The sequence below is a fragment of the Nyctibius grandis genome, chromosome 18, assembly GCF_013368605.1.
Source record: "Nyctibius grandis isolate bNycGra1 chromosome 18, bNycGra1.pri, whole genome shotgun sequence".
Classification (NCBI taxonomy): Eukaryota; Metazoa; Chordata; class Aves; order Nyctibiiformes; family Nyctibiidae; genus Nyctibius; species Nyctibius grandis.
This window is the reverse complement of record NC_090675.1, coordinates 6,256,952-6,280,329: the sequence shown is the minus strand read 5'-3', so window position 1 is coordinate 6,280,329 and position 23,378 is coordinate 6,256,952. Positions and strand designations below refer to the sequence as shown.

The following is a 23,378-nucleotide window of genomic DNA, read 5'->3' as shown; positions in this document are numbered from 1 at the left end:
AGGGGGGAAAGCACACAAACAAATAATTGTTTTACATCCTATTAATAAACCTCTACAGCTCATGTTTCCCTCCAAAAATGCTTACAGTACTGCTACCATCTTCTAGAGCAAGTTTACCAAATGACATTTAATCTTCCTGAAGTTAAAAAACCCAATCACAGCTATTCTAGAATTGGTCACAGATTGGGGGGGTGTTGTTTCTCACCAGATCAGCACATCCATTTTACCGTGCGACACAACCTTCTATCTCCTCCTTTTTGTACTGGCTCCTGCTACCCATAACCCAGGCTGGAAAGATTCACTCCCTTCTTTATTTTTCTGGTCTTAATTCCTCCAACCAGCATCATCTCCAACAGTAGCACCATTCTCACAACCAACCACAATACAAAGTTCAAGATCAGTTTTTAGATTACCCGTATTGGGTGCAAAGCTCTTAGCTTTCCTTCCGACTTTCAGCTTCAGCCAGAGGGAGATCTGCCAACCTGCCTACGCCATCCAAACTGCGCTACTTAAAGCCTTTTGATAGCAAGTATTTTGGATGTACATTTTGAGGATGCACTTAAATGGACCCCAATGTGCAAAGGTAGTAACAGTATTAAGTAACCCTAAAATCTCAAAGAGTTTTTGAGTTTCAACAAAGGATATAAGACTGTCTGACTTCTCTGCAAGAGGTTAGGAAGTCGCTTTGAACAACATTTCACAAAAAAATCAGACTTAATCACAGAATTGCAAAGGCCAGAAAACCATAACACGTGTAAGTGTGCATATCCATATACATCTAAATAGGTGAAGAAAGAATGTTTTTACATGTGTCTTGAAGGAATCAACCCCACCATGCACTGCAGGTGTTGCAGAAGTTAGTACGTTCATTGAGCCAATCTGGCTTAACACCAGGATCTTTTCTACAGTGCAATTACAACATTTTGAGGGTTTTTTTTTTTCCCCCACACAGCTGATGCTACAGTGTGCGCTGTACTTTCTTAGGGAGTTTGTATCTATTCTTAGATTTTATAGCATAAGGCTTTTTAGACAATGGTTCGGGTTACTTGGGTGAAGACGAAGTAGGGCTTTGAGTAGGGTCTGTGGAAACAATTTTCACAAAACACTCTCCCATCTGAAAATGAAGTTTTGTTTCTTCATTGGTATTTTCTGGAGTTCAAAATAAAACTTAACACTCAGTATCATTCAGCATTACTGTTCTCACCCCTTTGTAAAGGATCTCCTGGAAGCCAACGCCTCCAGCTGCCCCCATCCCTGTGCACCGCGGTGCCCTGAGTCCCAGTGAAGTCACTTCAACACCAAAACCAGGATAAAAGCCACAACCAAGTCGGAAACACGTTACGGAAATCTCTCCATCTTTGCCAAAGTAACCACCTGCATACTTGCTGCAATTTCAAAACACATACAGCTATTTGATACCTATGTAACATGACAAAAGCATGTCCTGAAATTGCTTTACGTTTACACAAAGTACTGGATTATAAAGTAAACCAAGACACAGCTCACAGACCAGCTGTTACTCCATCATGGTGCTCTTAAATGACCAAGAGCAGCCTGAGACAGCTTACAGAAACTGCAGCCTGAGCAGGGCTGAACCAAGGAATATCCCTGTGCTGGGGCACAACTGGAAATACTGAACTTCTTGAAGACAGATGCTCAAATCTTGCTGATGTGGCCATCCCTACTGGCTCCGTTGTTTGTAAAAAGCTTGTGCAAGACCAACCCTGCAAACACAGAATCATTTTGGTTGGAAAGGACCTTTAAGATCATTGAGTCCAACCGTTAACCCAGCACTGCCAAGCCCACCACTAACCCATGTCCCTCAGCACCACATCTAAATGGCTTTTAATTTCCCCCAGGGATGGGGACTCCACCACTTCCCTGGGCAGCCTGTTCCAGTGCTTGACAACCCTTTCGGTGAAGAAAGGGTAATCTAATATGAGGATCCCTGGTTAGATTCCCTCCTCCTCTGTGCTTTTTATTGTCATTGTTTTGTTCTGGTTGTTTGGTTTGCGTTTTTTTCTTAAGTGGTGGAATATAGCTCTTGCGGCCTGCATAATGCTGATAGCACTTGAGACTGCCTTCTGTTCAACTCCAGGCCATCACCAGGCGTTGCAAGCTATTTTCCTCTCACTCATAAGTCAATCCCTTTCAAGGATGACCTGGGGACCAACTGTTCCCTGATGTGAGTGCAAATCACTCGCCAAGTTTAGTTTAATTTTGACTGTGCCTACCAGGGAAGGGTCACTTACAGACTCCATCATTTCTTTCCTTGTCTCAAAAGATTATAATTTGTCCATTGCAATTCACATCAGGATGCAATTTGGCAGGTATGTTAGAAGTCTGGAGGCAATTATTTTTCTTCCTTTGGAGAAATGGATTACATCCATTCAGTTATTTTCAGTTATTTATTTTAGATGGAGCACAAGGAGGGGGGAAAGGGAAAGGAAAACAAGATGGGTTTAGGCTTTATGATAGGATTGACTTTCTATGTTTTGACATTGTAGCAGGGTTCATTATACTGATACACACAATCCGTGCATCTGATTCTATCCAAGAGGAAAGGACTGTAATAGAAATGTCTCAGCTCTTACAGTCAGGTATTAGTATGCCAATGAAAACAATCCTTATTATAAATCTCTAGGACTCACCGCCCCAAACTTATAGTTACAGTTATTATTAGCAACTGTAAATCACCTCATTTGTAACAGCTGAAATTTCTTCCTTTGAATCCGATGAGTGATATGCTGCTCTCAGCTTCCCAGGAAACATGCTGCTTTACACTAGTGATTTCCCTTAGAAAGACTGCCAAAACCTAGGTTTAAACTGTGCTCAGACTTTTACAGCAGCACAAGTGACGGAGACCTGTCTGCCCAGTGCCTTTCCTTAACTCCTTCACATGGTCTGACACTGGTCTGATCCCTCCTGTGTAACACCAAAACCAGTGTTCCCACTGCCAGCCAGCCTCTCTTGTGTCTGGATGTTATCTGGGCACATTAAAATAAATGAGGGTAATGTCCAGATCTACGGAATAACCTGGACAAAACAGAAAGCGTTAGATACGGGTGAGTAGCTTTCACCCAGCACAGCCTCTTCCTACAACTTTAGTGGACTTGGGTGGAGGTCAAGACAGTTTTCCAGTTCGATTTTTCCAGACCCTGTCATAATTACTTGTCTTTTCATTATTATCTTTCTCCCCTATAAAGTATGGTTTCCACATGGCTGAAAAAATAACTACCAGAAGTTTTCCTCTTTGTCATTCATGATCAGCAGATGTATTTGGAAAAGGCATTTCATCTGAGCCCACATATGTCTGCAGGTCCCAGCGCAGACCCAGCTGGGCTCCCTGTATCGCCGTTTCCTTCCTATCAACTGCTAAACACATTCCCAAGCTCATTTCCATTTTAAAAAGCAAATTATAAGAAAAGTGTGTTTCCAGAACCAGTATTTATTAGATGAAGTGATTACTTATTTCATCAGTTAGAAAAATGACGCATTAAGTTTTATTTTAGCTAATTAAAGAAATAAAGAAGTTGCACATAAACTACCCGGCAACCCCAACCAAACTATATGTGAGCCCAAGCGTATAAATGTGCAAAGCTTTCACTGAATCAGCTTCAATGAGCCTTATCTTCAAATAAATTTGCCGGATCAGACCTTAACTTTGAAAAATGAACTTTAGGAAACTGCAGCTTTTTTGCAAATCTTTTCAGGCACTATGCCTTGTAAAAAAGCCAGCGTGATTTTTCTGACATTCCAGTGGAAGACTAAGTTTTATCAGAGACTATAAAGATTTAAAGTCACAATATAATCTCACCTCTGGGTTACTGGGCCCACTTCCCTTATCAATTAACCTGTCAGTCGACAGTCGGGTCTAATTAGTTAAATCCTTTTTTAATGAAAAGAATTTGCCTTGAGCAAAGTCTGTCAGCTCCAGAACCATTTTACAACCGGGAGCATGTCCCAGCAAAACCCATTAAATACCTGCAGAGAACTGAACACCAGAAGCAAACTGAAACTCTCTTTTGCTTCTGCAGACACGTATAACATCATTTTTTCACGTCTGTATCCCGCTGCAACAAGAGGGTCTTTCCACCTTGTTGTATGAAAAACCGCACTTGCATTTGGCTCTCACGTCCCTTTGTTCCAATGGCTTTAAGAAGGTAAATTTGTATATCTGTAACCCTGCTGTGCACCTCGCCTGGGAGCAGAGAGGCTCACAGACAGAAATACTGACACCAGAGGCCTCCAAAAACATCTTTTCTGGGGAATACCCAGCACACCGACATGGGCGTTTTTCAAAATGCACCTTTCACGCACAAAAGTATTTGTCCAGAAAACTGGCTCTAAGAATAAGAAGATTTTAGACTACTTCTCTTAAAATTATACAGTGACAGACTTTGTGGACATTCAGACTTCGCGGACACTCAAGAGGGCCAGTTTTCAGCCTCTGGAAAAGCCACGCTTCGGAAAGAAACCCCCACGTAGCGTCCCTGCCGTGTGCGTTCCCCACGCGGGAGGAGATGGGAAGGGAGGGAGGGATGGGGAGCTTGTCCCAGAGCGTCGTGTAAGAGTATTATATTAGAAAAACATGTACTAATTCCTACGCTAATGATCCCATTACTCCCCTTGACTTCAAAGGGCCTCGGATCACATTTGTAATCTTTTGCAAGTGTTAGCAAACAAAATTACAAGTTTTACGCTACAGGTTTCAACAAATCCCCCTCGCCATCAACGCAGCAATGTACTTAAAAATAGACGTAATGAGCAGCTTTGGATCTGCATAAATACCCTGTGGAGTTCATTAATGATTTCATTTTTTGGCAAGACACCATGTCAAATGATGGAGTATTATTAAAAACATACATAGATATATGTACTTGAAACTGCATTCCTGCAAACGCTTAGGGAAAAAACGGAGGCTGTGTAATTTTGGTTTACCTTTTAAGTAACATGATTTTAATGGCACATAATGTAAAACCTTTTGTCCTGAAAACTAACTGCCACTGCCCCAGGGATGCCTCAATCTACAATTCTTTTCACATATGAGAAAATGGGATCTGAAATTTTACTGTAGGACTTAACTCTGAGCACACCTCCACAAAGCCACGTAAGCTAATTTCAATCACACTACTCAAAACTACATGAGCGAGGCTGAAAGCATGCTTTTGTCCCAAACTATCAACTTTTCTGCCTGTGTCACATCCGACCATCCGCCCTCCTTTCATTTCCTCGAAGGGACTAGTGGCAGTGGCATTCATTGTACAGCATTAATTAAAAGAGGAATTTAGGAGCATTAAATCGGTGAGAGAGGTGGCACAGGCACACAAGCCTATGTTGCGTGGTTCTACCAGTTAAGATTTTAAATTGGTCAAGAACAAGTTTAGGCGGAGTCAAATAAGCCACTACAACAAACCCCCAGTGTCCTCAGGAGGGCTTGTGCTAGTTCAAGCTGGGCAAGTTGATACTGAGAAATAACACAAGCTGCATTAAACAGTGCTCCCTTGGTAGTCTGGGGAACAAAATAACCCCCAAAACCCCTAACTCAAGGAATACTTGGTCAAGGATTGAAGAATCTTCCCTGTAATTTGACATTGATTATTTATCTGCGTTGCTCTTTGAATGCTTCCACCTACCTTGGTTGCTACTCAGTCTCAGTTTTTCTTATCGACATCTTTTGCATCAAAAGAGCGTGGGACGTCTCAAACAAATTTGCTTCTGCGGACTTTTTGTCCCAAATCTCATCTGCTCCAGTTCACATATACGATATACTGCATTTCCTGAGCTATTCTCACATGTTCCTTCTAGCTTTAAAGGTCTATACTTAAACATAAGCAGCTCAGATCCTGCTGCTGTTTCTTCCTAATCTTCACAACACAACATGAATTATTACCCTGCAAAGCTCCCGTTTCGCACGACACTTGCTACTGAATAAAATCACAGGAATGTTCCTGTTGACAGGGCAAGGTTCGGCACGCTGCACCACCAAAGCGCCTTCGGGAAACTCGCTTCTGGGCTACGTGTTGCTGCGATGAATAGAAAACTTGAATACACCATGTCAAGAAGTATGCAATGCCTACACGTTACGTTTACTCCTCAGGGGAAAAGGTAAATAGAGTATAAGCAATTTCTTTCTTTTTAAAAAATTGTCTAAACTGCCTGAGATCTAGGGAAATCGTTTACCTTCTGCCTGTCAGAGCAAGTTATCTGTGTGCTTCTTATATATTAAAAACATAGCCTAACAGAATATATTCACTCTAACTACAAAGACCAAAGTTTAAGTTGCAGAGACAAAATGAACGCCCAGCAATAAACTACGGATTTCAAGCAGTGCTCATGTTCTAGAGTTAGTCAAAGGAAAGCAAACAAAAACCAAATTTCTAAACAAAAACTGCTAAAGTCTGTTTATCATTTCCTGAAGAATCAGCTCAAAGATATCAAAGAATCATATTCCATGCCTCCTGTATTTGTTTGCATTTGCAAATTACTTCATCCATATGTATTTACCAAAATAAACAACATGGACATGTTAATTATGAAAGCAAACTTTTACCTACAAATTAGGCTGATCTTTTTTAAGCTTTGAAGTTTCCTTAACTGCCTGAAATTTTTTGGCCACTCCTAGTTTTAACTGCTAGCAGCAGCAGAATCATAAAATATTGCAGAAAAATGCTACAGATTCTTTGCCAAAACAACTAAGGTTCTCCGCTTAGTACCTTTTTGAACCACTTTCAATAACATTGTACCTCTGCTCCACCCTCTGCCCCACTATCTATTTACTAGCATTGACTACGCCTAAAAAGCAAGTGCAAGCATCTTAGCAGGAAAATCCCAACTCCCGTGCTCAGCTGTTAGTACGACCTGTGAGTAGGCACATGTATTGATGTGGCTGAAAATCCTCATGTGCTACTCACTCGCGTGCACAGAAAAGGTAACATTAGTGTTAAGAAACGGAGCAACTCTGAGATATTTCAAGTTATGGTGCCTGTCACACACTTCTTGATGCATCCACTCGTATCACATCACTGCTGGTCGGGCAGCTCACTGCCGGGGCGTGCCGCTGCCTGCTGACACCGCCAGACATCCATGGGGCTGGGGGACGATGTGCTGACACCGCCAGACATCCATGGGGCTGGGGGACGATGTGCTGACACCGCCAGACATCCAAGGGGCTGGGGGACGATGTGCTGACACCGCCAGACATCCATCAGGCTGGGGGACGATGTCTTACTGGGGACACCTTACTTTTGGGGACCCACGATGCCGGCTGTTCCTGCCTTCTCAGGACACATTAACACGCTCCAAAGAAAGGTGCATTCATTGCTTTTGTGTAAACTACCAGAGCAATAAAAACCAACATTAGAGACAATTTACTGGCTAATCTGATTTTTAAGTATGCACAGCTACTCAGAGCAATCAACTTTAAGTTAATTTTAATACCAGATTAAAAGGGGAAGATGGATCGTTCCCTGGCCCACCCATCAGCCCTCTTGGATGGCAGTATGTGTGTGATTTTTTTTTTTGTTAATTTTTTTTGTTTGTTTTAATGCTATTGTTAAGCCTTTCTTCTAAGATGTCAGCCATTTACCTGCAGAAAAATGACAGTAACTTGTCACAGACCGCCAGAGACCCTCCCTACCGGCTGCACTAACCAGCACGCTATTTCCCAAGCTGTCACCCTCGTGTCTCAGCACTATTCGCTGCTTAAAGATTTGCTCTGACATGAACCAGGCTGTTATCGTTAAGGGCGCTGTGCACAGTGGTCTGTGTCAGCTGCACTGTGCTTAGGGTTTGCTTCACCCAATTATTTGTTTGTCATTTAGAGACCTCGGTATCGAGCAGATATTGTCAAGTTATTTTTGGCCCCCGATATAGTGGCAAAACATAATGAGGCCTCTAGGTGAATAACTGTCTTGGCAGCAAGGTGCTAAGATGATGTGCTGTTGAAAGGCTGGATAGCAATTAGGTTATTTGAATAAGATGAGATGCTGGACAGGGCATGTGAAGACAGAGAAAAACCAGCTTAACTATTAAAATGCCACCCCCCACTTCAAGTTGTCAGCTAACTATTTAAGCAAGGTGTTAATTTACTACAGGCTGGATTGCTGACAAACTTAATTTTTTATTAATTCAAAAGATGTACAGACTTGTCCCACATGCACATATTACCCAGCCCTTTCCAGACAAGTGTAACAGCTTGCCAGATGATTATTATCAACATTTAATTGTATTACAGCGATTCCCACAAGCCCCGGCCACGGGTCTGGTTTGCACAGTGTGAGGGGCTGTGCAAACAGGACAAAAGATGGTCTGAAGACCTATAATATAAGAGTCAGCATATAGACACAGGGAGCAGAATTGGAAGCAGAGGGGGAAAATACTTCACTTGAGACCCACCACTGAAAGAGGAAGGCTTGCACCGTGCCTAAGACACTGGAGCGACCTCAAGAGAAGGAGGGTAGGGCCCAAGTCCTCTCTCCTGCTCTGGGGGTTTCACCTGCTGTCCATCTGAGACTGTTCCAGTAAGCTGGACTCACACCCACGATGCCCACAAACATGTCTAACATCTCGCAGGACTGGGCTCAGAGCAACCTTCAGAAATCATCGTGCTGGTCATCGCTACACACACCGTAGGAAGCGGTTCAGACTTGCCTGACTGATCAAATTGGGTTTTATCTACACAAACTTCTCATCGCATCCTGTCTGCATCACAGGATACACATACAGCATCTCATGACATGACAGCATTTGGCAATGAACTTTTAAAGAGGGTCACTGTAAGAAAATACTTATTTTTGTAAAATATTTATGCAGATGCAGGTATAGGAAAACACTCTATGAGATTAGCAGTAGTAACTCCACCACGTTCAGCAGAGACGAGCACTCTCATTTCCTCTCCCTCCAAGTGCAAATTCATAGGTTGCTTATTTAGGCGTAATGTATCTAGAGAAACATTGGGAAAACACAACAGCAGGTACAACAGCCAATTTTTAGGAAGGAAAACCAACCATAGAATGGAGAAAAGCTGTAAGACAAGAAAAGTGACCTATGCAACACCGAAACAAATGAGAGTTTGCTAATTCAATCCATTGAGCCATTTGATTTTGTTTTAACCTTACAAATGCTCAAGTATGAGCCTCCGTACCAAAAGATCATGATTTATCTTGGAGCCTGAACCAAACATAGTCAACAGGGACCTGTTTGTTCATGGCAGTGGGTCTGGCCTCAGATGACTGATGGCATCTCTCTCGATATTACAGAGCACCACCAGAAGCAGCACTGCCAGCATGGTTACATGACTGGTACCAGTATGAGTTAATGGGTCTAGTCGCTTACAGGCAATTGCTTGTGTACTCTAAGGGTTGTTCACTCTGTCTGCAATCAGACGTGACTGTTCAAATATGAACTGGATTACTACGAGCCAGTTACTCAAGAACCACGGTCTTCAAAACAGCTCTGCCTACAGTGGTCTGCTTTAAACATGTCTGATATAATCATGGAATTTCTTTCGGTGTGGCAAAAGAGGCTATATACGGTGTTTCGTGATTGCTACTATTGTTCCCAAGCACACTCTCATCCCTGCAGGATGTCTGGGTTCAGAGAACCTGGTCAGCACTACCCTTCCACGCTGCTCTTTCCGAAGCGCTGACAACTTTTCCACATGGTAACTCCTTCCCAGATCCCAAAGACACTGGAGACTGTTTACTCATACAGCAACAATCCTCACCTTCAAATCAACACTCACCTCACTGGGAGTTAGAAACACAAGACTGAACTTCCAGCAATGAATTAAGACCAAGGCGAAGACCAAGATCATTCCTCCGTCTTTCTCGATGAAGAGGTGAGCTGAGAGCCCATGAGTTCATCCAATTTCTCCCAGTCAACTAAATAAGACCTGTTCAGACCTCAGGAAGAGTGTCAGGAGCACCTAAAGAAGAGTTTAGGTACCTCATCTAGATGCAGTCTGATGCAAGAGGCAAGATTCAAGCAGCTCTCCCCCTGAGGTTTCACAAACTCAGCATCCTTATCAGACTTTCCACCTACCAAAGCCTGAAGGGTCTCACTGCCCCCCATAACCGAAGGAACTAAGGACCACGTTGGGAGAGCAATTCCCTAATGGCAACGCTCTCCTTGCACTACCCCAAGGGGCCAAGCAGAGCTGTTATTTAAAGTTTCGAAGCAGACCTACACTTGAGGTTGAGATTTACAACAGGCGCCGTACTCCCAGCACAGCTTCTCACCCCTCCTCTGAGAGAACAGATCCTGCCCGGCACTGAAAAACCTGCCTGTCAGATTTTGATAATCGTTTATCTCAGCAACAAAAGCAAGGAGAAAAGAAAAGAAAAAACAAGTTACTATCATAGGACAGAACAAAATGGTGCTGCTATTGCAACAGGGTCCGTTGCTCCCAAGCAGCAATCGCACCGGCTGAAAGCTGCAGAGGCTACAACTGTACAACCAACCGACAATAAAGACCAGCAAGCAAAAGTAAACCCAGGGCTTTTGCTCATCTGCTTTTGATTTTTATAATGCTGTTCCCTTTAACAAATGAAGTTTAAGTGCTTATGAGACTAACAACATAGTAAATGAACTAAGTATTAATTTGTGGCTTTATTACTCAGCAGACCTATTTTCATAAAGCTGTTTTTTCTTAGGACACAGCTTGATCTGCTGCAGCTGGTTTCTATTACAAGCCACTCAGATTCCTTTGCCTCCAATTTTCAAAAGTGCCCACTAACTTGAAATATTTGGAAATGATACCAAATTGCTGTGGGAGCTCAGCAGTGCGACACCTCGTCCCTCTCCCCGCTCCTCTAATCCTAACAGAAATATTCCTGTAAAACACGTGGAGCAGCAAAGCCACAGGTTCCTCCCCACCTCCCTCGCCACGGGCCGAGCACTGACCCAGGTAGCCCAACTCCTCCAGACCCACCTCACCTCTTGACCCCACAACATCTTGTGAAAACCCGTAAAGGAACCACCGAGCACAATGTGCACCCCGTGATAAGGTTCCCACAGAGGGCTGAGGAAGGCAGCTTGGCCCATGGTCCAAAGACTGTGCGTGACTTTTAGATGGCTACAGGTGAGGGGGGTAACACGGGGTTTGGGGAGCTCCTTGGGCTGTAAACAGGAGATAGAAATAAGCCAGGCAGCCCTGGTGAGGTCAGGACGAGCTGTGAGCACGCCTTAAAGCCAGGATTTTAAGTGCCTGGGGAAATCCTGCTGCAGCAAACACAGGCTCTAGCAGTCTGGTGGGGTTTGAGTCTTCCGCTCTCGGACTTGGCAATTCTCCCCTGGCCCTGCTTTGAACACCCTTTTGGGAGCCTAGGTCTTAAGCTCAAAAATAACAGGGTTTTTTTAGAACAATATTTTTTGGATAAGTATAGAAGGAAGCTCCCCCCTCCGAGCTCCTGCCTTACTCTCCTAGCGTGTGTAAGTCAAGGCCATTAACTGCTCTAAAAGGCACTTTTATCAGTTTATCTGCTCTTCTCTTTGCCACTTTTTAAGCGTACATTTACAGTTTTTTTAAACAGCTTGCTGAACGCTGTGCTACGCCCCTTTCAGACACACACTCACTACTTGCAGCACTTCTCAGCATGCTCCTGGCAGCTGTACTTGTCACAACTAGCTGGGAAAATAGTTTACGTTACACTAAATAATTGCATGCGCTGAACGATACCAGGGCGAGCTGTGACGGCAGGGTGAAGCCGTGCCGTGGCCGGGCGGATCCTGCCAGCGCCAAAGGCGGGGGCAGCCCCTCTGCCCTCGCCCGTCCATCTCTGCCCCCTCCCCTGCACCAGACCTTTCACTTGGGCAACTCAGCTGCAAAATCATTCCCCTTTTCTTGCTGCGTTTGGATTTCTGGTGAGAAATCACTCAGCTCATAGAGTCCAACCGAAGCCAGGGTAGCAGCAAGAGAGCGGGAGCTGCTGGGGACAGGGACTGGCAAAAGGGGCTCGAGCCCCCCTGTGCAGTGTCCCCCTCGGTCACACATATGCACTAGGGACAGAAAAAAAGGAAATATAAGTGATGCCTGGGTGGCTGAGAGTCTCAAGGGTGTCACAGGATTTACCCCTGTGGCCCTCATCCAGCAAAGCACTTAAGTGACTGCGCGGTGTTAACAAGTGTTTAAAGTCAGTCAAGCAATGAAGCACAATACTGAACTGGAGCCTGAATGAGGAGAAATCAGGGTCTGTTTATTCTGCTCCATGAGACTAAAAATGCCCTGCTACAACCCTCTGTGTATCTCGAGAAGTGGTGGTGTTGCTTCTTGACAAGGCCCTGCCTTTTCTTTAGGACAAAGCCTGCTGAGCCATAAGAATGTTAAAAATTCACCCGGTTGAAGTATCATCCTTCACAAGGTCTTCGTTGCCACCAGCATCAACGTGGCAGTTCTCACTTGGAAGCTCGATTCCAGTGTTTCTGCCTACTCAAATATTATTGTACTTAAGTCACACACTGAAGGGTTTCTTAACATGTTCAGACTCTGTGGGTTTTTTTTTTATTAAGAAAAAAAAAAAAAGCCGAGACTTTGGAAAGCCACGGCAGGATCTGCCTGTGGTTCTCCACTCCTATTCCTGCACTTTGGAAAACAAGGACTAATTTAAATAACTTCATGGACTTTTGTGGGCAGTCTGCATGATAAAATAACATCTTACTTTGTGGGATCATGTCATGTGAAGAAATATTTAAAATACGTCGGTGCGGTGATGAAGTCAAAAGGCATTCTGGTTTAGGGGACAGGCGAGAACAGGAAGAACAAAAAAAGTCTCTTTGCTTTGGTTTTTAAGCAGCTATGAAGACTTTATAAAAAAAAGGGAAGAAAAGCACAATTCACATAGATGTCCCTGTGAAACTCCTACAGACATCCAGAGTGTCAAGACTGATCACTGCAGGATGTGAGATACTTTAAAGTGCATTTTTTTTTAATTAACTGGATGTAAGACAGCCTGAGCAAGGACTGTTAAATTGTGCCAAGTGAGAAAACAGTAGATTCTATAGAAAAAGGGACTAGGGAGGTGAAAGGGTTGGTTAGTGGCACAGGTGGGTACTTGGGGAGCCTGGGCGCTCCCGTGTATGCGGTACGCTGCATACCGAGCACTTTCTGCACAGGTCTACAGTCTCCAAAAGATCTTAAGAGAGGCCTGCAATACACCTTGGATGGCGGCTAGAAATAAACCATTTCTTTCTGAAGGTAAAGTTAATGTATGGCCCATTCCTACCTCTTTTTTTTTTTCTTTCTTTGAGCCACACAAGCACACAGTTACACGGTGCCGCTGGAGGCACAGTTACTCCCCAGTAGGACTGCAGATAGGCAGTGCTCTTCAGACAGCGGCGTGCACTGGGAACACCCCACGCAGGTTGTTCCCACCCTTAAGCTGGGACAGCTCAGGCCGTGCTGACGCACCCTTCGAGGAAGCCCCTTTGTCCCTTTACAACCTAAGCAAGTTGTTGCAGAGCCCAACTCAACCCAATATCAACATTAAAAACATGGATAAATCCGATGAAGGAACCAATTAATGTTGTTCAGTGTTATCTAAAACCATGTGTCCATTGCGTAAGCGTGTTGGTGTTTACATGGTCCTTGGTTTAACTTGCAGGTCAAACCTACTCATGGGTTAAACCTACGCACGGGAGTAGCTTTGCTAAGGTGACAGTTCTGCTGGGGTAAAGCTCATGCCTGCTGGTGTAAACCTTATGTAAACCTCTCCGCTGACAATGACATTGCTGTGCTTTTCCAAGTGAAACAAAATGTATTTGATAAGATAACAAATGCCTGGCAAAGCACATTTAAGTTACAGAAGAGAAAGAAGAGGAGGGGAAAAATCTTGTATAAACAGCAAAACAATACAGCTTTATCTAATCTCAGCAACTTATTGCTGCTTGTCTCTGTGTGTGTGTTTTACTGACAAAATAAAATAAATTGAATCATCTCACACTCGATAACATGCTCTTTCCTACCTCATACTAATTGCCTGGCTAATTGATGTTTGTTGAACTTTCTCCATTTCATTGAGTGATTAGGTACAAAGCTAACAGTTGACATCTGTAGGCGCTTAACTGGCGTCTGTAATTACTGTTAATGTTAAATAATTGTTAGTTAATTGGAGTGGTAACTGACTGAATGGAATCCAGATTGTGAAGCAAAAAGAGACCCAGTTAAATAAACATACATTTTCAGAGAAAGCAACATTTTATTACAGGGGAGAGACTAACAGCAGGCCAGATACGGGAGGTCTGCAGCATGCTCCATTTATGAAATCTCAGGCCAGACTCAAGCGTGGACTCCACTAACTGGAGGTATGTCAAGTCAGGATCTTTGTCATCAAAACACTCCTATCCCAAGAATTTTTCCACCTTATTTTGAACAGATTATCATGATTTGTTATTTCACAGCCCAACGCTGATAAGTCTTTTTTGAGAAAATCAAACATCGTTTAATCTATAAAGCAAACACTCTCTCCAGAATAGATACAAGTATGTGTTAGCAAATATTGCTGCTTTGCTCACTGAGACTGAAATAGCTTGACTTTGCTAAAATCAACAGCCTTAAATGAACTCTTAGGGGAACAGGATCACCAACTGACACCAAAGGGTACTTGATACCAGCCCAAACGGGCGAGGGAGGATGCCCAGAACACCACTTTCAACTGTCTCCCTCCGCTATTTTGGTCAAGAAAAGCCAGTGCCTACAGGTGCTTGCACCATGCTGGCTGGTTTATCGTTTTGTTTTGAATTACTAACTTAAAAAAAAAATTATCAGTGAAGCCTTGGAAGGCTCCTGTTTTGTAAGATCATAAGTTTTAGGATTTAAGAATCTGAAAGGTTTCGGAAGAGGCTACCTTTGGCTTTCACCTGTCCCCCTGGGCACACTGGGTACATCACATCATCTAGCGACCTTTCCCTGCAGCTACAGAGCAGCCACGGTACCTCCCAGCACCGGGAACCCCGCCTGACCGCCGTGTCCCAGCCAAAACACCTCGAGCATGTAAAGAAGGAGGGGGCATGGGATGGAAAGGAGGGGTTTGTGCGCAGGAGACGCAGCCATAACTCAATGTTATGGAACAAATTCCTTGCTCAGACAAAGCCTTCAGGGCACAGAAATAACTGCCTTGCTCTTTTGTGTACCAGAACAAAGGATCATCTCAAGACACATATCGACTTTCTTGTCTGTCTGACTTGGAAGTCAGAACGAAGCGATGCACCGCTTCTTCTAATCTAACTCACAGGTACAAGAAACCTCGGGTCATCAAAACCGGAGGCTTTTTCCAGTGCTCAGTCCCCCACTAATGAGACACTGAACTTCCACATGGAAAATATTGAAAAGCCATTTAAAACCCACAAAACACAGGCAAACCAAGTGATCCAAAGCCATCAAGGAAGTCTCCACCGGAAAGGCAAGGAGACTCCATCGCCAGAGCATCACTTCGGGAGGGTGAGCCATCGTAATGACCACAAAAAAAGAAATCTGCAGAACTGCTCATATGATTCAGCAGTCCCTGAAGTTTGTTGGCTGACGGGTGGGTTTCCGCAGTGCTGGGATTACTCTGGAGCCATAACAGCAAGCTAGGAAGATGCATTTCAGTGAGGAGAAAAGGTAGCATAGAGGGCCAACATACGCAGACAGCAGCCCCCCAAAAAATGAAAAGCAATGCTGAGAACATAGACCAAGCGAGTGAGGATGTTCTATAGATTCCTAGAGACCCTTGGAAAGGAGGAAGGCAGCAGTAGCCAGTTCCCTGGCATACTGACCATGTTAATATTGCACACGTGCTATCTATGTAGTAGTGGATCCACTTATATTCAATGTGAGAAGCTGTGGAGATGGTTTACTTGGAGAGAGAGGGAGAGTACTTCTCCACGGCCAAGGATCTTTGAACGGGATGAGCAGAGAAGGATTTGCCAGCTTTAGCTCCCTACTTGTTTACAGAAACAGATGTAGAGGATCCTCAAGAAATTGTTCACCACAGACAGATGAGGGGAGAAACAACAACACTGTTTTCCTAGGGAAAGATATTGCTGTGGAACCACCTACAAAGCCAGGGTTTGATCTGACTGGTATTTCAGCCACCAGTGAGAATGAGTAACCCAGACGCCTTGATCTACCTCCAGCTGCGAGTATAAATATTTCCCTGACAGCTGGTGGTGCCACAAAGCAGAAGGATTCATAAAGTTTACATGAACATCCTGTAAACAATTTGAACATAAAAAGCTGCAACAGCCCAAATGTGTTTCTGATCAAAGGCAAACTTCAGTGTACAGCACAAATGAAAACTTCATCACTTTGGGACTCATTTCTTCCTCCAGGAAAAGCTGTTTTCCAAGGGTACGTAGGAGGGAGTTAACATAAATGAAATACACAGTAGTAGTAGGAGCTGCCTGCTCTACAGCTTCAGATGTGTCTACTTGAATTATTAAGAGATAATGGAATCTAATTATGCTGGAAAAGTAATGTCACAAAAATGCACGAAGAAAACCTATACTTTAGCCAGGACTAATGGTGCTAAGGTTGACGCTCTCAGAGGGTAAGGAAAAGTTACGTTTGTTCAAAGACATAAAGACCACAAGCAGCAATCCCAGACTGGAAGGCCCAGCCTGCAGGGAGGGAGGGGATAGACCAGGAGCTGCAGGAGGGTGATGCCATCCTCCTCTTCCATCCCTTGTCCATCTCATTTATTCAGATGTAAACAGCTCCTTTTTCAAGCATTACTAAGGGCCCAGACCCTTGGGTGCTCACCTCCCAACACACCCACCTGTATTTCCATGGGAATCATTTCCCCAGATAATTTTAAGCATTACAAGGTAAGGCGTTCCTGCCCGAGCAATGGAGCGCAAGGCTCTAGTTCACGACCAGGGACAACTAATTTCAGCAGCAGCTACAGCGATTCCTGCCCTGGGGACCAAGCCACATCCCTCCCAAATGCCCAGCCCTGCTGCAGACGCAGCACAGGGCTGGGGATCTCTGGGAACGGTGACAGCACAGAGCAGCCGTGGGAACCCCACAGCCCTCTCCAACGCGGCATTGCTCGTCTATGACGTGTATCCCAGCCCTGAAGGGCCCCAACATCCACATGCCACCCCCCAAAACTCACAGGACCCATCTAGATTGAGAGATGCATTTTCCCATTCAGCTCTAAGGGCAGCTGACTCCTAAAGGAAGTTGAGAGACTTGTTCTCAAGGGGTTTTACCACTGCTTCAAGGGAGGGTTGGGGGGATTTCACTTTGCTCTAGATTCTTTAATTACTAGTATTTCTGAGGAAGGGACTGTTCCACATTACACATCCATACTAATCCATCATACCTTGAGTTTGATCTCATCTTCGGCCTTGAAGCCCACAACTAAATGACAGAAAGGGGACAAAATGTATATACAAGACCTAAAATGCTTCAGGATTTCCACCTGCTTTGTAATTATATTACTTCTGTAATTTCTGCTAATTCAGCTATAAATAATTCTGCAAAATAGAAGTGGCAAGAAGGAAAAAAGCACGTGTGAGACATGGGTAGCTGCGGGACATGTGAGAGGAATGGCTGTGGACAGAGAGGGATGTACACTTGTCAGCCTGCCCAGCCCTCCCAGCCTGCTCCATCAGCCAGGAGCTCTGAAGGGTTCATCATGATTTACCCAATGCAAATCTGACCTTTCTTACAAGTGACTTTCATTGCTTTTGGCAAAACCAGCCACGGACAACGCAGGGCGGGGAAGAACTGGCTTGGAAGCAAACACTGAACTGCAGAGAGAGAACTTGAACTTGGAATACATCAAACTGACAGCGCCCGGGCAGCCGTCAGCTGTCCCCAGGGCAGACACTTAAAGAAGGCAACAGCCTCCCACCCACCGCCGGAGCAGTGAGAGCCCCTGCACCTGGCTGCAAGCAATTATTGACATTATCTCCAAACAGGGGATCTTTTTTTGAGGCTCTTTTCCTGATATTTAGTAGTTTGAATGCTAATCCCTTTAACAAAACTGTCCCCTATACTTTTTTCCACCCTCTTTCCCCCTAATCTCTTTCTCCCAGTGGAGGGGGAAAAAAAAAAAAAGAATATACCAGTCAGCCTAGTTTGGCCGCACCTGGATTTGCATTGATTCTTCCCTTGTCATTCATGTTACCAACAGGAATTAGCATATGGCTTTAAGGGGAAACTCAGGAGGAGAAAAGAAAGACGCCATTTTGATGGAAATCAGGGGCAAAGGAATAAGCTACCATCAACTAAAAAGCTTATTTGTGTACGGTTTCCCAAGCAAAGCTTCGAAAAGCCCATGTTGATTTTAGGCTACACAAAGAAACCCTAATCCTTTCAAGGGAACTAAATCACCAAAGAAAAGTACCTTGGAAGAAAAGGCTCCCTGTCAAGCACGGGTATTCATAACCGAATAGATGCCACGAATCAAGCTCAGTAAGTAAACAAAAATAAGAATGTGGGAAATGTGTTTGATTCACAAAAAAAAAAAAAAAAAAAAGAAAACGAAAGGAAGAGGAAGAGGGGCCTACTCTTCATCAATCACCTCCCGGGGAGGAGAGTCCCTCACCCTGGTTACAGGCCTCGGCCAGGAATGTGGATTCACCACCCAGGCTTCTCCTTCGCCCTGGCCTAGCAAGAAAGGGCTGCTCAAATACCAAAGCTTTTTACAGCGAATTAGCAAAATAAAGATGCAGTCACATGTAGTTTGGGGGCCTTGGGTCACTCCAAACACACAATTCCTCCTTTCTACTTGTCTGTGCCACCTATTCTCCGCCTATGGAGGGGCCGAGGGGGAACCTGTAAATGCAATTAATCGGAAAGGATAGATAAGCTTGCCGAGTGAGATAACCTCGTTAGACCACAGAAATAATCCAGACTGTAGTTCAAAGGTTGCTAATACATGAAAAACAGGAATATGGATCCGTAACGCAATTAAATATAGGCATAATTCAATATGCAGCAGCAGATTTCAGAAGCAATGGTGTATCAGCATGGGAATCCCAATCGTAACGGGTCCACGTACTGTTCCCAATTAAATCACTACAGCTTCGTGGAATTAAAAGACACAGAAAAACACCAAAATGACCTGCTGGAATAACAACTCCAAACCCGGTGAGAAGCACACAGGGCAAATACTGAGCAAATCTACAGCTGGGCACCAAAAGAGACCTACATTTTGAACTAATCAAATCTGTCTCTTCTAATGCAAACTGACTCAAACGTCACAAAAAACCAGTAAGTTAAAATACTGTGGGTTTACAGCTAGAAGCACACCCTCTTACTAAGCAGTTATCACGCGCTGCCATTAAGAAGCAGGACAGTGGGGTGAAAAACAGATATATTTTAGAGGTTTTGAATTTTACTCGTTGGCACAACTTATGCCTGGAGCTACTCCCTCGACGCTCCTCGCAAAAACACAAACCAAACCAAAAATAAGAATTAAAAATTAAAAAATCCCCTAAGCCTACAGTCTTCATAATAATGCTGCTTCAGGACAAGCTCTGTGCAGAAGCTCACTAGCACTGATTTAGGGTAAGTTTTCCCTTAATGTACTGTTATATCATTAGCCACTCTCTTTGGATTGCTGTTTGGAAGAAATTAATGGGATACTGAATATTTAAATATGGCCCTCTATATCATTTATTAACTCTACAGAAAGCACACAGCACAGTAAGCCATGGTTTATGACTATTATCCTGTGAATACTAAACGTTGGCTAGTTATTACTGTCAGCAGTGCAAATTGGCTATTCATAATTCCACATCTATCATGTAGCTGATGAGTAACAATCAAGTTAAAACATTTTGAAAACTCTTACGGTTATTTAAATGAGTTTAAATTAAAGCCATTTGTAAAATAAACTATTCCCTAATATTGTTATTTAAATTAATCCTGACCTGGCAGGTAATGCATTATTTAAAGCCTTTATTTTATATTGCTTAAGCAAAGCAATTACCAAGCATACAGAACACATCTGAAACCAAGAGAAACATAAAAAGCACTAACAAGCTGATTGCAACATTTCTGCAAGACAAGTTACATTTCATCTCCCATTGAAATTGCCTGAAAAGAAATGTGTGTGAGGAAAAAAAATGTTTGTGATGTGAATCACAGTCTTACCTTTATTTGTAACAGCCTTGAACAGTTTTTCAGAGCTGGCATCAGATGCCTGAAAGACCAATAAAAAAAAAAAATACGTTACATTTTCTACAAGTGATAGATTTCAAAAGGCACGGTGGTCTATTTATGCACGCATATATGTACGTGTATTTTAGAGAAACAAATCAGGTGACAAAACCAAGAGCTGCTGGAAGCTGCAGCCTCCGAAGAAGATGCCCATGAGGTGGTGCTGTGCGGCCGCGTTCCCGCCCGCAGCGCTCGGCCGAAGAGGCTCGGAAAGAAAGAAATCTTTTTTATTATTCAACATACGAGCTGCACAGAAACTATATTTTGGTGCTGTAATCATCCAAGACGTTCTGATGTTGATTTTGCAATGGGGACAGGTCATGATTTTGAAGCAGACAGCCCAGTTTTGGGAATTTGCAGAACTGCGGATTTCTTAATTAATTTTTGAAGTATTTTTGGAGACCCCCTACTGTCTCAACCATTTGATTTTCACCATCTTTCAAGCAGTGCTGATAACTTAGGTCAGTAATTTTATAAATTGCTGCTACACAGTCTTTGAAAGAGTATGCTAGTATTTAGTATTAGTATTTCCACATAAGATTTGCCTTCGTCAGAATAACTGATTCTTGACGCCACGCTCTACATAAACTAATAACCCGTTTTATTTTTCATCAAGCCATCCTTATCCGTGGGAGGTTTTTCCTCCTAATACTGTGTTAGTACCTTACCTACTACTGCTGTTCGTATGCAAGTATGCCGGTTAATCTTTCTACCTATTATTAAAAAGCCTTACTTAAGTTTCATGCAAAAATGCTGAGCTCCCTCCTTTCAGAAACTGTAACGGCAAGAAACCAGACCGGGGAAGAGAACACTGCAAATGGTAATTTTACAAAATGCTGAGCCCAAAAGCAGAAAGCATTAAGTTTATGCATCTGTGTACAGCTGTGCTCGCGCACACGCATACATAATACACACATACGCACATCTAAAGCTTAAACTTATACCACCTACACATTCACAACACACAGAGAGCTGTTCAATTTTGAACTGTATTTTGGATCCCACCCCGCTGAGACAGTCTGCTTTTCAAAAATACACCCGAAGAAATGTGCTCAGTGACGAAATATTGCAAATGGGGAAAATGTAACACTTGAGAAAGATTTAAGTCTTCTCCTAGAAACTGTTTCCTCACTGGATTCACGAAAAATAATTAAAAACACTGTCTCTTTGGAAAGCAGGTTACGTGTTTTTTTTTGTTAAAGGGAAGGAATTTCTTAATTCCAAACCAGATAAAAACCATCAGACAAACAACATACATCAGATACCTCGACTGCACTGAAAACTTAGGTGGGGAATTACTGATAAATAAGTAGATACAGTTCAGACTGCATATCATAGTGTAGTAATACACTGAAATAACTTGTTTGCCCTCTAGTTAACAACATACAAGATTTCTATGATTAATTATTAAAAGTAGCTTTATTCTTCTTCAGAGTTCTAGACAGATTTTACCAGATAACTGTTAGCTTACTTAAAAGCTGAGCTGGTCTATTCCTTCTCGATTAAATACCTTGTAAACACTGGATTTATTACCCAATGATGGATTTATTATGCAGTGACGACTTTCTCTAAATTAATGAAAATATGTGAATAATGCACAAATTGAAGAGATCAAGAAGGCCATGTGCTTGAAAGAGCAGTCTAATATTAGTCCAACAAATTAAGAGATGCTTAGTGCTTTCCTAACCTTGCCAATCAGCCTGCTCTCTGATTAAAAACAACCTTTTCCAGTGAGTTTCATCTGAAAGAAAATCCCATACTAAAACCAAACAAACTTCTTACAGTTTCAGCTGTTACTTTATTTTACTGTTTCAAACCGAAACAGCATAGGGAAGCTGTAAGTTTCCTATTCACTTGATTTTTCCAAATACTAGAAAGAGGAAGATATTTTTTTAAGACGCTTGCTCTCACACCAAGCCTAAACCAACAGATTGTTTCTAAGCTATAGTTTTTCAGGTGAAATCTTTTTCTGTGCTATTGCATAAACCGGTCAGAAACACTGTTGTGAAACCTCAAGTAGCACTTCTCGGACATACCGCGGTGCACAATACATCCTGCCCGAGAATCACCCATGAGCAAACTGGGGGACGATTATCAATACAATACGCATAAAAAAAGGGAATAATTTTACAAAGACAAAGCTTGTCAGAGAGTGACTCTCATTTTGCATTACTGACCACGCACTACTGAATGGAACAGCACCTTAAAAAACCCCATTGCTTGGGTTATCATAAAAATAACCCAAACCCATTTCACCAGCTTGAACCATGACATGGAACTTTACCTGTTTCATTACTTTAAAATATGGTTTTAAATATACAACAGCAATTAGGGTAACATATCAGTGATGCAGCAGTGAGTACAATCTCTGCCAGTGGACAAGATACTGTATCAATTTCCATGCAACTATTATTTTTCCACAGTTAGGTAGTAACATCATGCCACAACACTAAAGGAACAAAAAGCCAAATTAATTTGAAAAACCCCAACAACTCAGCACTAATGCAGAAGGTTAAAATACAATGCCTGTGCAGTGCTGACCTAAAATCTCCTCCGTATTGACAGGAATCTGTGCAGACAACAAAGTGCCTTTATTTCCATTATGGCAACGTGGTCAAACCTCGATGTTTAAGCAACGGAGAGGAGCCTGGCTATCCCTTTTACACGAGACAAGTAAAACTCTCTCTTCATTCTCCTTTAGCCTGATCATCTCCAGGTCTGACTCGAGCAGCAGATGGAAAGACACTATCTGTTGGCAACGTCACATTTTGGGAAACCTCACAGACCCCAAGCACACGCCACCATCCCGGGTGCTTTATGTCCGTCCTCACAGCCCTCTCGGTTTAAGAAGTCACCCTCCCCTCGCTCCTGGACAGGGAGTGCGAAAAACAGAGCTGGAGCTGATTATAACCAGTTCCCTTCCTTGCACTTTGGCCGTTTTCCCTTATAAATCCCCTTGTTACCAAGCGCAGCTTAATCCTTTTCAACATGAAATGAAACAAGTCAGCAATCCCCGAGCAAAAAAAAAAAAATAAAGAAAAAAAAAATATTATCTGAAGAGTATTTCTCCCTCATCACGGACTGCGCTGTCACTCAAGTGGATGTACGACTGCAATGTTTCCTGTCCAGCCAGCGCGGCTTGACTCATTCCTGGCACGGCCCCCGCCGCGCCACTTGCACCGCCACCGGCCCCGCCGCCGCGCACCTGCCCGCGCCCCGCGGAGAC

The 23,378-nt window shown here is 43.3% G+C and overlaps 1 protein-coding gene across 5 annotated transcripts in view; it reads right to left on the bottom strand.

Moving 5' to 3' along the window:
- Positions 1-23,378, bottom strand: part of AUTS2 (activator of transcription and developmental regulator AUTS2) — a 757,133-nt gene that overhangs the window by 53,096 nt on the left and 680,659 nt on the right. For all 5 annotated transcript variants that reach the window (XM_068415808.1, XM_068415810.1, XM_068415811.1 and 2 more), the window contains one exon: positions 20,087-20,135. In XM_068415808.1, coding sequence (XP_068271909.1) covers positions 20,087-20,135 — 49 coding nt within the window. The remainder of the gene's footprint in view (positions 1-20,086; positions 20,136-23,378) is intronic.